Source organism: Hyla sarda, chromosome 4, assembly GCF_029499605.1.
Source record: "Hyla sarda isolate aHylSar1 chromosome 4, aHylSar1.hap1, whole genome shotgun sequence".
Taxonomy (NCBI): domain Eukaryota; kingdom Metazoa; phylum Chordata; class Amphibia; order Anura; family Hylidae; genus Hyla; species Hyla sarda.
In genome coordinates this window covers 268878274-268894825 of record NC_079192.1, presented here as the reverse complement: position 1 = coordinate 268894825, position 16552 = coordinate 268878274, and the positions used below count along the sequence as shown (strand labels likewise).

The 16552-nt window shown below is 41.7% G+C and overlaps 1 protein-coding gene across 1 annotated transcript in view; it reads left to right on the top strand.

Annotated features, from left to right (window-relative positions):
• The window catches only part of KCNMB4 (potassium calcium-activated channel subfamily M regulatory beta subunit 4), a 101382-nt gene that overhangs the window by 28348 nt on the left and 56482 nt on the right, over positions 1 to 16552 (top strand). The window contains exon 2 of the mRNA XM_056574131.1: positions 8930 to 9057. Coding sequence (XP_056430106.1) covers positions 8930 to 9057 — 128 coding nt within the window. The remainder of the gene's footprint in view (positions 1 to 8929; positions 9058 to 16552) is intronic.

The window sequence follows — 16552 nt, the reverse complement described above, 5'->3', positions numbered from 1 at the left end:
GGCTGAATAGGAACTAAATCGGCCTTTCCTTAAAGGGGTACTCTGCCGCTAGACATCTTATCCCCTACCCAAAGGATAGGGGATAAGATGTCAGATCGCCGCGGTCCCGCTGCTGGGGAGCCCCGGGATCCCCACTGCAGCACCCCGCTATCATTACAGCACAGAGCGAGTTCGCTCTGTGTGTAATGACGGGCGATACAAGGGACTGAGCAGCGTGACGTCATGGCTCCGCCCCTCGTGACATCACAGCCCGTCCCCTTAATGCAAGTCTATGGCAGGGGGCGTGACGACCGCCACGCCCCCTCCCATAGACTTGTATTGAAAGGGGCGGGCCGTGATGTAACGATGCTCCGGCCCCTGTATTGCCCGTCATTACGTGCAGAGCGAACTCGCTCTGGGCTGTAATGATAGCGCAGTGCCGCAGCGGGGATCCCGGGGCTCCCCAGCAGCGGGACCGCGGCGATCTGACATCTTATCCCCTATCCTTTGGATAGGGGATAAGATGTCTAGGGGCGGAGTACCCCTTTAAGTGGGAGGGGCTGTTTTAGTTCTATTGACAAGTGACAATACCACTTCTGTAAACATAAACCATGTGATGTCTGTATTGATGGATCATGATGGCGGCAGTCCTCCGTCCGTATAGTATTCCCAGGTGCCATCAGTTCTGTGTTCTGTAGATGGAATATTTTTGCATCATTAAGCTTTTTTGTATGGTTCTCATTCCCTGTACTACTTCTGAGTGACAGAAGTTATAGATATTAAACAGTAAGAAGAACAGTTATCTTCATCCCTTGGAGTCTTGGAAAGTAGAGAGTTTAATATCTACATCCCTGGATGTGGGTTATAGTGTGGGTGAACAGGAGTAAAATGATGTATAACTTGGCCCCCATTGCTAGACTGCTAATAAGGTTTAGTGTGCAGTTGAGGCGGTAGGCGGCTTGCAGAGCTTCCCTGCCTCCATTTTGTATGCTGAGCGGTGCCCGCCTAACTTCTGCATATTCATTATTCTTCACTCCCACGTCCTAGTCATTACAGCGTGAGAATGAAGAATAATGGGTGTGCATAGATGGGCGGGCATAGCGCAGCATACAGAATGGAGGCAGAAAGCTTGGCAAGACGGCATCCGCCTTCATTCCACACTAAACCTCATTAGCATTCTAAGCAAAGGGGGCCATATCTGGAAAAAAGCGGAGACCAATTTAAGTAAGTAATACCTTATTTTACTCCTGGCCACCTGCACTATAACCCAGTGTATTAGGTTTACTACAGGTGAACAGCCTGTGAATTTCCCTTTAATATCTACATCCCTGGTGGTCTAGGTTGGTAGACAAGTTATTATCGGTATCCCTGCTGATCTTGGGTTATGATCTTTTTTCTTATATTGTTAGTTTATCACTATGTAATGAATAACATCACCCCAATAAATATGTAATTCTCATGCCATTTTGTTATCTTTAGTAAGACAAGAGATCACATTTGCATGCATCGTTCCAATGCGTTTTGTTACATTTTGTACAGCGATGTATATGGAAGTATGCTGGCTCAATGGAGGCCAGAAGGACACTGTCAGTTAAATGGGGGCATATGGATAAATTTGACATGTGTACCAGTAGGAGAGAATGCTGCTAAATGCAGAGCCTTACTCTGTTGTATGGATTTTATGGTGGTTTTTTTCATTCTCACATACAAGTTTGATACATATAAGAAGTCATTTTCTCTACCTTTTAATGTAAGTAAGCTTCTTATTTCAGGATCCCAAAGCTGTAGATATTTTTAGCTCCTTTTGCATGGTATTGGCATACTTATTTTCTTTTACAAGGACTATTAATGTGATAGTCAACAGAATTAATGTATTTCACCCCTCAATACAGCTAGTCCAGTTTATTTTCATAGTAACAAGTTATAAGTTATGCCCATAAAGAAACTTGTTATTCATTTCAACACAGTTTTACCCTTGTGAAACAGCTGGTTGCGGATAAACATGCCTTCTTTCGAGTATTTGGGGCGTAAAACAACCGCATTACCTCTTACAATACTTCTATTTTACGTTCTTGCTTTTTCCCCCCATTTAATTACCTTAAATTCAATGGTAAAATTCTGTACAGTTCATGTGTCATTTTTACGCCCTGAATTCTTTGTTTGTATAGAATAGTGCACACCAAAGGAATATTCTAACGTTTTAAAACTTAAATCCACAGGATAGGGAATAAGTGTCTGATCGCTGTGGTCTGACTTCTGGGTTCCCCGCAATGTCCAAAACAGGGCCCCAAATCTCCCAGCTGCATGGAGTGACGGGGCTGACACAAGCTCCATGCATTCTCTATGGGAGCATCGGAGATACATGAGTGCATTACTTGTGTATCTCCAATGCCCCCATAAAGAATGTGTGAATAGGAAATAAGTTATTAAATGCCAGAGTAGCCCTTTGATGCACATATTTATGTGTTTTGTGGCGCTTGTAAACAGTTGTAACAAACCCCTTATACCCTGACTGGGAAACTCTGTTTAGACCCAGCACCTTACGATCCAGACATCCAGAAGGGCGTCTGCTCCCTAGGCTTCCTTCCCAAAGAGACTCAGATACCCAGTTCAAGCCAACTAAAAAGGAAGACTGACTTTATTTTGGCAGAACTGCATAGTTAAATGGCACGGCAATTTCCACAGTGTCCAGTTTCATTCTCTGCATAGAACACAGACATTCCCATTGCCCTTATAAAACTTCTGTCGCCAGTGGAGGATGGTGGGAGCTTGAATAGTTCATATGGCTCAAGGATTCCTGCAGCCCATAACAGTGCTCTCTCCATGTCTAAAGTGACTGTCAAATTCTAACGGATTGGTTACATACCTCACGATCCAGTGACAGGCCACTGGTGTTCCTGTTCTGCTTTTCTGATCGGTAGTGAATCCAGAAGTCATAGAGTTGCAGGTCAAGGCTCCATCTTAGGAGTCAGCCATTGTCCCCTTAAACACGATCAAACCATACAAGAGGGTTGTGGTCGGTAAGCACCATGAAGGACTACCCATACAAGTATATGTAAAACTTTTTGAGTGCCCAGGCCAGAGCCATAGGATAAGGAAAGAAAAAAGGGGGGAGACAGAGATGGCGTTATATAGTGCCGATTATCCGGGATTACCGGGAGTTTAGGATTGTAGGTAGGGAATCTGCTCACCTTTTCAGGTTGCACAGTGCAGGCCCAACACTGTGAAGCACTTTTAACAGGTTCTTTTAGCAGGTCTGTCGTAAGCAGCTGGCCGTTGGTCCCGTTGAGGACGGTAGATAATCTAGGGATACAGATGTGGAGGACGGGAATCCTGCCATGGGTTCCTTTGTTCTTCCAGCAAAAACCGACTTCGGCACTGTGAGCACTAACACCAGTGGCGTGATGACACGGGAGTCAGGAGTAGCTTGTATCAAACTTTTTATTAATATCATAAAAAGTGGTAATACATAAGGACTACGCGTTTCGGAGGGGCTTCCTAAGGTCCAAGGTCCAGAGCCAGCCACTTCTTTTCCATGGCTGGGTTCCCTACCTCCTAGGTAACAGCTTGCGGCTAATGTCCATCACCAGGTGCTCACAGCCATCATCCCCCACAATAGATAAATATTATTATTGTTATTATAATACTTTATAGTTGCAAGCAAAGACAACATTTTGCATAAAAAGTGATAGGTGCCTGGAGAAGTGCAGAACATGCCAAAACATACATAAAAATGTTCCAGGTAGCCACAAATAAAGGTTGAACATGAGAGTTTTTTATTGCATTTACGTGTATCATTGAATTTCAAAATAGGTTATGTGAACATAGCCTTAGTATTTCAACTTAGAGCTAATGAGAAATGAGGCAAATGAGCTTACATTGCAGAATGTAAAGCATTGCATATACGTTTAGTTTCATAACATTTTAGTTATGAGACTTCAAATTACTTTAATTAAAATTCTGTAGACAAGGAAAATTACCAACACGGCTGCCACTCTTTATGGTCTAATGCCTAGGACATTATCCTTGTTCAGAAGTCTATAGAGCAGTGTTTGCCAACCGGTATGCCTCCAGCTGTTGCAAAACTAAAACTTCAAGCATGCCAGGACAGCCAGTGGATAATCCACCGCTAAAATTCTGCTGCCAAAAGAATGATCTTGTCCATTCTTTAGGCGGAATCTGCTCATTACCATTTATGGGAACAGCAATGTCTGCTTGGTCCTAGTGCTTACCACACTTTGAAGCTCCGGAAATAATTTGTTGAACAGCGGGTAGCCAGTGTAGGGATTGGCAGAGGGGCGAGGCAGAAGAGAAGCGAGGTGACAGGTGGATTAGACCGGTAGGGGAGTTGAGGATGGATAAGAATGGAGCAAGAGTGTTTAGTGGAAGGCCACAGAGGAGGATGTTGCTGTAATCCAAGCAAGAGATGATAAGGGCACGCGATAATAGTTTAGTTGAGTTAAAGTTGTGGAATGACTGAATTTGAGAAATGTTTTTGAGGTAAAGGTGACTGTGTGGTCGGAATGATATCATAGAGTTGAGATGAAGTACATTATTGTACATTATTATTTAACGCGCAACTCTGATGGCTGTCCGGCAGCAGGATACGTGTTTAAATCTGCTGGCAACTTCATAGCCTGAGACTTGTGCACTGCTAAAGAAGGGAGGATTTGCTGGAAGTTCTATGGAAGACAATTGGCCTTATAACAAATCTGTATCCTGCTTAACAACTCCTAACACCCCTCCACCCCTCCTGCTTTAAAAAGCTCTTTATCATACCTTTCACCTTGCTCACATTGTGTGAGCTCCCGGCAGGAGAAAGTGGGTGCTCCTCTGCAGGTGCGACGTTATTGAAGCCTGCAAGAGCTGTGCCCCGCCATGCCCCGCACTCACTACCTGATTTGCATCAGAGAACAGGACAGAGCTACCTAGTGGGCGTTTTTTCCATTACATTAAAAACGTATAAAGTTTGAGGATTTTAACAGCAAGAAAATAGGAAAGTGTCTTATAATTACATAGGGAACAATATATTAAAAGTTTAGTTTGGTGACGGGTACTCTTTAAATATTTATGGTTTGTAGTTTTGAAACAAGTTTATTCCCTTGCAAATTAATTATTTATATTAAAGGGGTACTCCGGTGGAAAACTTTTTTTTTTTTTTTTTATAACTGGTGCCAGAAAGTTAACCCCTTAAGGACCAAGCATTTTTCTGTTTTTACACTTTCGTTTTTTCCTCCTCACCTTTTAAAAATCATAACCCTTTCAATTTTGCACCTAAAAATACATATGAGGGCTTATTTTTTGCGCCACCAATTCTACTTTGAAATGACATGAGTCATTTTACACAAACATTTATGGCGAAACGGAAAAAAAAAATCATTGTGCGACAAAATTGAAGAAAAAACACCATTTTGTAAATTTTGGGGGCTTCTGTTTCTAGGCAGTACATTTTTCGGTAAAAATTACACTTTATCTTTATTCTGTAGGTCCATACGATTAAAATGATACCCTACTTATATAGGTTTGATTTTGTCGCACTTCTGGAAAAAATCATAACTACATGCAGGAAAATTTATACATTTAAAATTGTCCTTTTCTGACCCCTATAACTTTTTTATTTTTCCACGTACAGGGCGGTTTGAGGGCTCATTTTTTGCGCCGTGATCTGAAGTTTTAATCGGTACCATTTCTATTTTGATTGGACTTCTTGATCGCTTTTTATTCCTTTTTTATGGTATGAAAAGTGACCAAAAATACGCTATTTTGGACTTTGGAATTTTTTTGCGTGTACGCCATTGACCGTGCAGTTTAATTAATGATATATTTTTATAGTTCAGACATTTACGCACGCGACGATACTACATATGTTTATTTTTATTATGGTTACATATTTTTAATATGGAATTTGGGAAAAGGGGGGTGATTTAAACTTTTAATAAAGAAGGGGTTAATGTGTGTGTTTTTAAACTTTTTTTAAACTTTTTTTTTACACTTTTAGTCCCCTTAGGGGACTTTTAGGAGGAATCATTTGATTCCTCATACAGATGAATGGGATTGCATACAATCCCATTCATCTGTGTGCTCTGCGCTCGATTGATAAAGCCTGGTCCTGCCAGGCTTTATCATTCAGAGAGCCGGAGCCGACACAGGAGGAGAGGTAAGCCCTCAGGCTACCTCAGCAGTGGATCGCTCCCCCGCGATCGCGCTGCGGGGGAGCGATCCACCCCACTGGACCACCAGGGACTGTATACAGGCACCTTTAGACGCCGCTGTCAACTTTGACAGCGGCGATCTAAAGGGTTAATAGCTGGCCACGGCGATCGCCGCATGTCGGCTATTAACGCCGGCCCCCAGCTACAGGAATCAGCTGGGGGCTGGCCGGTATGATGCGGGCTCGAGTCGGGAGCCCGCGTCATACCCCGGTAACGGCCATTGGACGAGTATAGACGTCCATGGTCGTTATCGGGTTAAACAGATTTGTAAATTACTTCTATTTAAAAAATCTTAATCCTTCCAGTACATATTAGCTGCTGAATACTACAGTGGAAATGCTTTTCTTTGTGGAACACAGAGCTCTCTGCTGACATCATGACCACAGTGCTCTCTGCTGACATCTCTGTCCATTTTAGGAACTGTCCAGAGTAGGAGAAAATCCCCATAGAAAACATATGCTGCTCTGGACAGTTCGTAAAATGGACAGAGATGTCAGCAGAGAGCACTGTGGTCATAATGTCAGCAGAGAGCTCTGTGTTCCAAAAAGAAAATGATTTCCTCTGTAGTATTCAGCAGAAAAGAAAAAAAAAGTTTTCCACCGGAGTACCCCTTTAACTCCTTAACGACGCAGGACGTATATTTACGTCCTCCGCCGGCTCCCGCGATATGCCGTGGCGTCACGCGGTGTCCCCGCGTCAAATCGGGTCGGTCCCGGCAGCTATCAACGGCCGGGACCTGTGGCTAATACAGGACATCACCGATCGCGGTATGCCCTGTATTAACCCTTCAGACACGGCGATCAAAGCTGACCGCCGCGTCTGAAGTGAAAGTGAAAGTATCCCGGCTGCTCAGTCGGGCTGTTCGGGACCGTCGCGGTGAAATCGCGGCGTCCCGAACAGCTTACAGGACACCGGTGTCTGCCTCCTCGGTGTCCGATCGACGAATGACTGCTCCGTGCCTGAGATCCAGGCAGGAGCAGTCAAGCACCGATAACACTGATCACAGGCGTGTTAATACACGCCAGTGATCAGCATGAGAGATCAGTGTGTGCAGTGTTATGGGACCTATAACACTGCAAAAAAAAAAGTAAAACAAAAGTGTTAATAAAGGTCATTTAACCCCTTCCCTAATACAAGTTTGAATCACTTCCCATAAAAAAATAACAGTGTAAATAAAAAAAATAAAAATAAACATTTGTGGTATCGCCGCGTGCGTAAATGTCCGAACTATAAAAATATATCATTAATTAAACCGCACGGTCAATGTGCGGTTTAAAAAGCATATTTTTGGTCACTTTTTATACCATTAAAAAATGAATAAAAAGTGATCAAAAGGTCCGATCAAAACAAAAATCATAGCGATAAAAACTTCAGATCACGTAGCAAAAAATGAGCCCTCATACCGCCCTGTACGTGGAAAAATAAAAAGTTATAGGGGTCAGAAGATGACATTTTTAAACGTATACATTTTCCTGCATGTAGTTATGATTTTTTCCAGAAGTACGACAATATCCAACCTATATAAGTAGGGTATCATTTTAACCGTATGGACCTACAGAATAATGATAAGGTGTCATTTTTACCGAAATATGCACTGCGTAGAAACGGTAGCCCCCAAAAGTTACAAAATTGCGTTTTTTTCTTCGATTTTGTCGCACAATTATTTTTTTTTCCGTTTCGCTGTGAATTTTTGGGTAAAATGACTAATGTCATTACAAAGTAGAATTGGTGACGCAAAAAATAAGCCATAATATGGATTTTTAGGTGAAAAATTAAAAGCGTTATGATTTTTAAAAGGTAACCAGGAAAAAACGAAAGTGCAAAAACTTAAAAACCCTGAGTCCTTAAGGGGTTAAAGTATTTTTTACTGGTTGCTTGAAACACATATAAAAATAAGCAGTTTGTTGGATTCTTTTATAAGGATATACTGTACTGGAAATGCCAGCCTGGTAACAATATTACAGTATAGAAAGTGCAGCTCCTCATGCTATTAGAAATGGCTTAAAATGTTAGGTGATTTTTTGAGTTGAGTTTTTGTTCTTTTACTATTATAAAATGATTCATCAGAAATCTCATTGAAGCTGGCTGAATGGCATTAACCACCGCCAGTCTGCCATTGTCAGACATGCCCTGCTTAACTGAAAATAGTTACTTAGGTTGAACAAAGATACTTGCTGTACTAACATGTTAATCTCAATGAGGGTAAGAATCTGCTAGATATCCCTGGCACCACTTATCTGGAAAGGGCGATAGAACTAGACTGGTGATATCCAACCTGTCCAATTTATTTTTGGCTTTAATATCAGACATTTGAGTGACTCTGACATCCCACCATACTCTCTAGAACACACTCTAGAACAGTGTCTCCAAGCAAGTGTGCCTCCAGTTGTTGCAAAACTACAACTCCCAGCATGCCTTGGCAGCCTTTGGCTGTCAGGGTATGCTTGGAGTTGTAGTTTTGCATCAGCTGGAGGCAAGCTGAATGGGAAACTCTTCTCTGGAATGTCAGCGAGCAATCTGCCATTAATGATGCTGGTGAACTATGGCCAAGATATTTTTTTTTTCATATGCTACTATATTCTTTAGTATAAATTTTTTTTTTTATCTGTGTGGTTTTCTTTAACATTATTTAATTCTTTTTTAATGCAAAGTTTTGTGATTTATATTATTTATAGTATCACATTAAAGAATCTATCACTTCTGCTTCAGTAAAATATGTATACATTTTATCCCAACAGTGTTCCTATATTCCTCCGTGTGAGCGAGAAAACCAGAAAAATTCTGAAAATGTTCTACAATGGGAAAGGTTTTGGAACAAGGAAATTGGATTCCAACCCTTCACCTGCTATTTTAACCAACATAGAAGGTAAGCACATCATGTTAGTGTGCACATTTAGCTTATATCTCTGATATGTATACATAAAAACATATACAGATGTATGTAACTTTATGTAGGCCAGGTTCACATATGTCCGGCATGTGAACTCAGCCTAGATCTCGACGCAACTGATACCATAACTGATGACAATGTGCATCAGTTGTCATCCGTTGTAGGGCATCCGGCAGCAAGCTTCGTTCCCCCTGTCCTATGCCGTATGGTGTTTCCAACCATCCGGCGTCAAAATTGAGACGCTCGATGATTGGCAACTGTCCCTTTCAAATGAAGGGAATAATTTCTAGCATCAGTTTCCCTTTGGTGAACGCTGGAGGGAAACTATGCCGGACATATGTGAACCCAGCCTTACATGTAGCTGTACTTTTAAACAGTTTTTACACAATTCAATTTTTGGCAGTTGCACAATGCACTCTCCTGAAAATGACTAAGAATGAGAAAAATCCAGCAGATTCTCCCTTAGAAACCTACTTCCTATCTTCATTTAAGTTTACTTTGCCATACAGTGTTTCTGACAAGAACACCCACACTCTTTCCAATCTGCACCACTACCTTATGACAATGTATGCTGCTAAAATATAAAAAAAATTGGATTTAAATTGTTGCTAAAAAGTGATGTATAAAAGATGGCTTGTAAAAACCGATTTGTTACATGTGGCCTTCGGTGTTGCAATTTTACATTTCAAAGTAAAGAAATGAAAAAATAGAACGGAATCCAGCTCAAATGCAGATCAAATACGTATTTCGGCCAGGTGCTGGCCTTAGTCATACAATAATTACTCTAAACTCTAAGGATACTTATATACGGAGTGGGAGATAACGAGATGCAGCATCAGGTGAGAAGGATGGATTAACTCCTGCTGAACCTCTTCTCCCGACTCCGTTTACAAAGAACGCTACAGCGTTTTTACCTTATATACAAATATGAACACATACATAAAATATCAAAATGAATTAATAATATTTATTGATAAAAACAATTATAAATGTAACAAAGAAAACATGCAATTTGTTAAACAGACGCATGACAGTCCTAAGAAATATAAGAAATAATATCTATAAAACATTCTTTGGATCAATAGCGAATACTGTCATGCGGCTGTGCAGCAAGTAGTTCTAAAACATAGTACAATTGTAGATGCCTTCAACAGAAAAAAAGTTAAACAGAATATATGTACAAAATATTTATAAATAGATATGCATTAATATTATTATTGATAGCCAAAAATGACTTTATTTCTGTAGAAGGGAACCACAAAGAATGACTGCATTATAATAATCATTAGAAAATATACAAGAAAATAAATAAGAGAATATATATATAGCAATATGTGCAAACGGAATCAGAGTCGTATGTCTAAAGTAAAGAAATACACTTAAAAGATTGTGTCATATTGATAGCCCATTTTAAATAGGGCTGGTAAGCTTATTCAAGCCATGTGGCCTCGCATCTCCCCTGCAATGGCTATCTATTATTTAAATGCAGGGCATAGAATGGCTGGGTCTCCAAGAGCGTGTTACTCTTCCTACATCTTTCAGTTCTCACTCAGAGTTCTGAGTGAGGGATCCCTTATTCCAATATCCATATATCCCAATAATCAACAAGGAAGCAATATGGCTCAAAATTGTAGTGGTGTTCTGTTAAACAAGGTACGCAACTATGAAAAGTTATTAGCAACAGAATCTAAAAGGAAAAATACAGAATTTCCTAAAATTTGGGCTTAATTGTGAAAAGGGTTCCCCCTTTTTTTTCTGTTTTCTGTTCCCTTGGGGTGGATTGGGTGGGAGTTTAATTGTACATTTTATGTCATACCTGTACAACTAGTTAAATCTTTGTAATCTTGTTATAAAATAAAAAAATTAAAAATATATACAGTATATTAGAAAGTGAAAAAAAAATTATAGTGGTGCTGCACCTGATGTGGCATTGAAGACAAGATCTTAGTCATCCAGCAGTAGTTTATTTAAGCACAAAAAAACAACGCATTTCTGAACTAGAGTAGCCCCTTCATCAGGTGTATGATCAAATGGTAAAAAACACAAGCTTATACACACACAATACACAGAAGTAAAAAGGTTATGTCACTCATGGTATTCCTGGAAGACGAGAACTGCACAACTTATGCTAATTGCTTTGACTCAGTACAGCGTGTAACCACACCGGGATTAACCTTTCTTATAAACAAGGCTGCGTACACACAGCCAATCTGATGTCCAATAAATATATGCAAAAAACACTGTCATTATCGATAGTACATATAACTCAGGATTGTCAACAGTTTATAAACATATTTAAAAACTAATATACAATTGTATTCTATCTAAAATTAATATAAATAAAAAGGGATAGTTCATATAAATAACAAATATTAATGCCATATATTTCAAAGGCAATAAAACGAAAAATGTATTTATATAGTATATTTATATAGTCTATTCATATACACTCTTAATTATTACACTGCGTAACTGTAGAAAAGTGAAAATAGGAGGCACCGTTCAAGTATGTGCCTGGATAAATTAATCAGCCACCTGGAGGACGCTTCCATAAGAGAAAGGCGCTACTAAAAACGATAAATGGGGTGGCAAGGTGGTGCATGGATAGAAGACGGTAGCAGGTAAATAACACAAAAGAAATTAATCCTGCACTCACTGCAGTCCGCCGCTACTGAAAAGGAGGCATCCTGGAGGCAACTGGGCTTGGACGGGGGCTCAGAGGCAACGACTGGTGGTTACGTGCTAATGAGCACTTCTTCCGGCCTCACGCCCCCTCTCATAGGCTTGCATTGAGGGGACGGAGCGTGTCGTCACACGGGGGCAGAGCCGTGACGTCACAATGCTCCGTCCCCGTGATCGCGAGTAATCAGACCCGGAGCAAACACGCTCCTGGGACTGATTCTAATGGGGTGCTGCTGCGGGACCCCCGCGATCAGGCATTTTATCCCCTCTTATCTCCTTTGGATAGGGGATAAGATGTCTTAGTGCCGGAGTACCCCTTTAAGGAGGCACACTACCCCTCAGATCTGAGGTCCCTCACCTTGCCAACCAGCAGCCTTCTCTGTACTGACAAAGAACAAGAACTGCAAAACATTTGTCTACAGATGATATCCCTTTTAGGAGAGATTCCTTTGTATATATTTTACAATCATGCCAATGTTTTATAAGGAAAATGGTCTAATTAGAACCAAAGATGAGGTTGTATCTTTAGCGTGTAACATGTTCTCTTTTTTTTTTTTTTTCAAATCATATGCCCTGCACACAGTGTACTAAAGATCTGCAGGAAGAGTGATGTAGTTCCTGTTTTATTTACGCTACCTAGGGGTAATTTTCTGAAGAACAATAGACAAACTGCATTGACTTTATTCCCTTGCAGCCCGCCATGATTGATTATTGTGAGTTAAGCTGCAACGACCAAATCACTATTCTGTCTTTACCGCAGAGCCAGGAGTTACACCACTGATGGTCTTCTGAAAGTACAGAATGTTTTGTTGGAAGATAGCGCTTACTGATTCCATGATAACTTCTTGCTACAGTGGAATCAGCAAGCCCAAAGTTGCAGTTCTGCAGATTTGTCAAGTCCCAGGTGGTTTTAAATGTTGCTATAATCTTAAAAGGAAATTTCCAGAAGATCTATTTTAAGTGTGTTTTCAATATGTGATGTATCCTTGTATTATTTTTATTAGAGGTTAAAAGTTACAGTCCTCTGCCGGCAAAGGCTTCTGTGCTTGGGTCCCTTATGACTCCTCCTGCACCTTCGTTCCGGGAGCTTAGATTTGTGATACTGGGCTTCATAGTAAGCCATCAGATCTCTTCTTTCAGTGTTAACCAGAAAGTTGACTGCCACATTCTGACTGATAAACTGCTGTGAGACCCAGCATCTCTAATATGGGGTGAACTTTGGACTGTTTGGGCACAAGTTTGCACGAATCCTCATTGTCCAGGATCATACAAGTATACATTTAACCATACACATTAGATATATGTGTGCCAAACCTGCCAATACTGATGGAACTGGCTGACCTTTTAACCTGTGGATGAGGGCCATCTACACTTCCACTAGAGGTTATGTCAAGGTAGAGAAGAATTAGACATTTTTGATTTTAACTTCATGACTCTATTGTCTTTTGGGGAGATAAGTTAGCACCAAAGAGTATAGCAGCAGCTTACCTCCCCTCTTTCCATTATCAACACATGCTTGGCCAAGTGGGCATTTGCATGGGATCAGTGACGTTGCTAGGGTTGGTGTCACCCGGTGCGGTAGAAAATGGTGTCACCCCCATACCTCCCCCCTCCCCCAGTAAGTTTTAGCCTGTTGTGACAGACACCACTGGTGTAGCCCATTGTGAGAAATTCCAGAATAATAATCAGATATACCAGTGGCCACAGAATGGGAAAGTGTTAAAGAAGTTTTCACCATTTAAATATACAGCTCCCAGAATTACTTAAAGGGATACTCCACTGGAAAACATTTACTTTTATATCAACTGGTGCCAGAAAGTTAAACAGATTTTTAAATTACTTCTATTTAAAATATTAATACTTACAGTACTTATAAGCTGGTGTATGCTCCACAGGAAGTTGTGTAGTTTTTTCCAGTCTGACCACAGTGCTATTTGCTGACACCTCTGTCCATGTTAGGAACTGTCCAGAGCAGGATAGGTTTGCTATGGGGATTTGCTCCTACTATGGACAGTTCTTGACATGGACAGAGGTGTCAGCACAGAGCACTGTTGTCAGACAGAAAAGAAATTAAAAAAGAAAATAACTTCCTGTGAATCGCTTATACAGCAGCTAATAAGTACTGGAAGTATTAAGATTTTTAAATAGAAGTAATTTACAAATCTGGTTAACTTTGTAGCACCAGTTGATAAAAAAAAATGTTTTCCAGTAGAGTACCCCTTTGAGTAGTGGTGAGGTTATGCTGGGAGTTGTAGTTTCACTGACCTAACTGTAGAACTGACAAGCGACTACAGCTCTGATAGGACATAGTGAGGAGAATGTACAATGATATCAGTGACTACAGGTGACGTCTTCTCTATAGTGAGGAGAATACACAATGGTATCAGTGACTACAGCTCTGATAGGACATAGTGAGGAGAATACACAATGATATCAGTGACTACAGGTGACGTCTTCTCTATAGTCTTTCCTTATCTAATTCAGATGGTACATACCACCAGGACTTGTTCCAGCTAAAACTTCTCTCTCGTCAGAAAGTGACGCCCAGATGACTCCTCACTATGTCAGCGCATTCTCATCCTCTATATGAAAACAATTATTATTATAAACCTGTCAGACACTGTATCCTCTAAATATAATACTACTATACACTATACTCTTTGATTATAAACCTTCCCTACACCATACCCACTAAATATAATACTACCACACACTGTACATTCTGAATATAATACCAACACATACTGTACACTCTGAATATAAATCTGCCACATACTGTACCCCTGAATATAATACCGCCACACACTGTACCCACTGAATATAATACTACCACCCACTGCGCCCTCTGAATATAATACTACCACACACTGTGCCCTCTGAACATAAATCTGCCACATACTGTACCCTCTGAATATAAATCTGCCACATACTGTACCCCTGAATATAAATCTGCCACATACTGTACCCCTGAATATAATACCGCCACATACTGTACGCACTGAATATAATACTACCACATACTGTACCCTCTGAATATAATACTACCACCCACTGCGCCCTCTGAATATAATACTACCACAAACTGCGCCCTCTGAATATAAATCTGCCACATACTGTACCCCTGAATATAAATCTGCCACATACTGTACCCCTGAATATAATACCGCCACATACTGTACCCTCTGAATATAATACTACCACCCACTGCGCCCTCTGAATATAATACTTAGAGAGGAGCGAACTACAGTAAATTCAACTCGTCACAAACTTCTCGGCTCGGCAGTTTATACCTTTTCCTGTATAAATTAGTTCAGCTTTCAGGTGCACTCGTGGGCTGGAAAAGGTGGATACAGTCCTAGGAGACTCTTTCCTAGGAATGTATCCACCTTTTCCAGCCCACCGGAGCACCTGAAGGCTGAACTAATTTACGCAGGATAAGTCATCAACTGCCGAGCCGAGAAGTTCGTGACGAATCGAATTTACTGTAAGTTCGCTCATCTCTAATAATACTACCACAAACTGAATATAACCTCTGAATATAACGTTGCCATACAGTGCACCCTCTGAATATAATACCACAACCGCAGTTACACCCCTCAACATCCGTTAGCTGATGCTATTACCACGGGAGGGGGGTATTGGTGGTGTTGCTAGTGGATGATGGGGGTGCTACTACTGGGGGGGTGTTGCTGGAGGATGATGAGGGTGCTACTGGCCATCCCCCCTGGCAGTATCACCCCCATCATCCATCGGCAGGATCATCCTCCTGGCAGGAGCACCGCCATCATCCACCATCAGGATCTGCTGATGGAGGTGCTGCTGGGGGGGGGGGGTGTTGCTGGTGGATGATGAGGGTGCTACTGCCAGGGGGGGAGCATTAGGTAGGTAGCAGTTTCCCCACATTAGGTAGGTAGCAGTTTCCCCACATTAGGTAGCATCTTTTCCCCACATTAGGCAGCATAGATTCCCCACATTTGGTACCAGTTCCCCCACATTAGGTAGGTACCAGTTACTCCACATTAGGTAGCAATATCCCCACATTAGGTAGCACAGATTCCCCACATTAGGTAGCAATTTCCCCACATTAGATAGCACAGATTCCCCACATTAGGTAGCAGTTTCCCCACATTAGGTAGCACAGATTCCCCACATAAGGTAGCATAGACTCCCCACATTTGGTAGCACAGATTCCCCACATTAGGTAGCATAGACTCCCCACATTAGGTAGCATAGACTCCGCACATTTGATAGTAGTTTCCCCACATTAGGCCGCAGGTTCCCTTGCAGGTTCCCCACAATGGGTCAAAGTCTCCCCACATTAGATCGCTGGTTCAACCCCCCCCCCCCCCCACACACACAAAAAAAAACCACATACACACACACACACACACACACACACAGTCACACACACACTCAGAGAGTCACACAAACACACAGTCACACACACATACAGAGTCACACAGTCACACACACACAGAGTCACATACACACACACAGTCACATACACACACACAGTCACATACACACAGTCACACACACACACAATCACACACACACAAACATAGATAGAGACAGACAGAGAGACAGACACACACACTCACCCATCCAGCGCAGCACTCCTTCTCACCGGGCGCCCTGCGAGTGACGTAACTGACGTCCTCCTGCGCGGCCATGCGGTGTGACGTCAGGCCGGCGCAGGCGTGGGAGCGGAGGCCGGGCGCAGTGCTGGTGAAGGGGGGGTTGCTGACGGACGGGCGCACCGCACACTGTCACGATGCCGGCTGGCAGG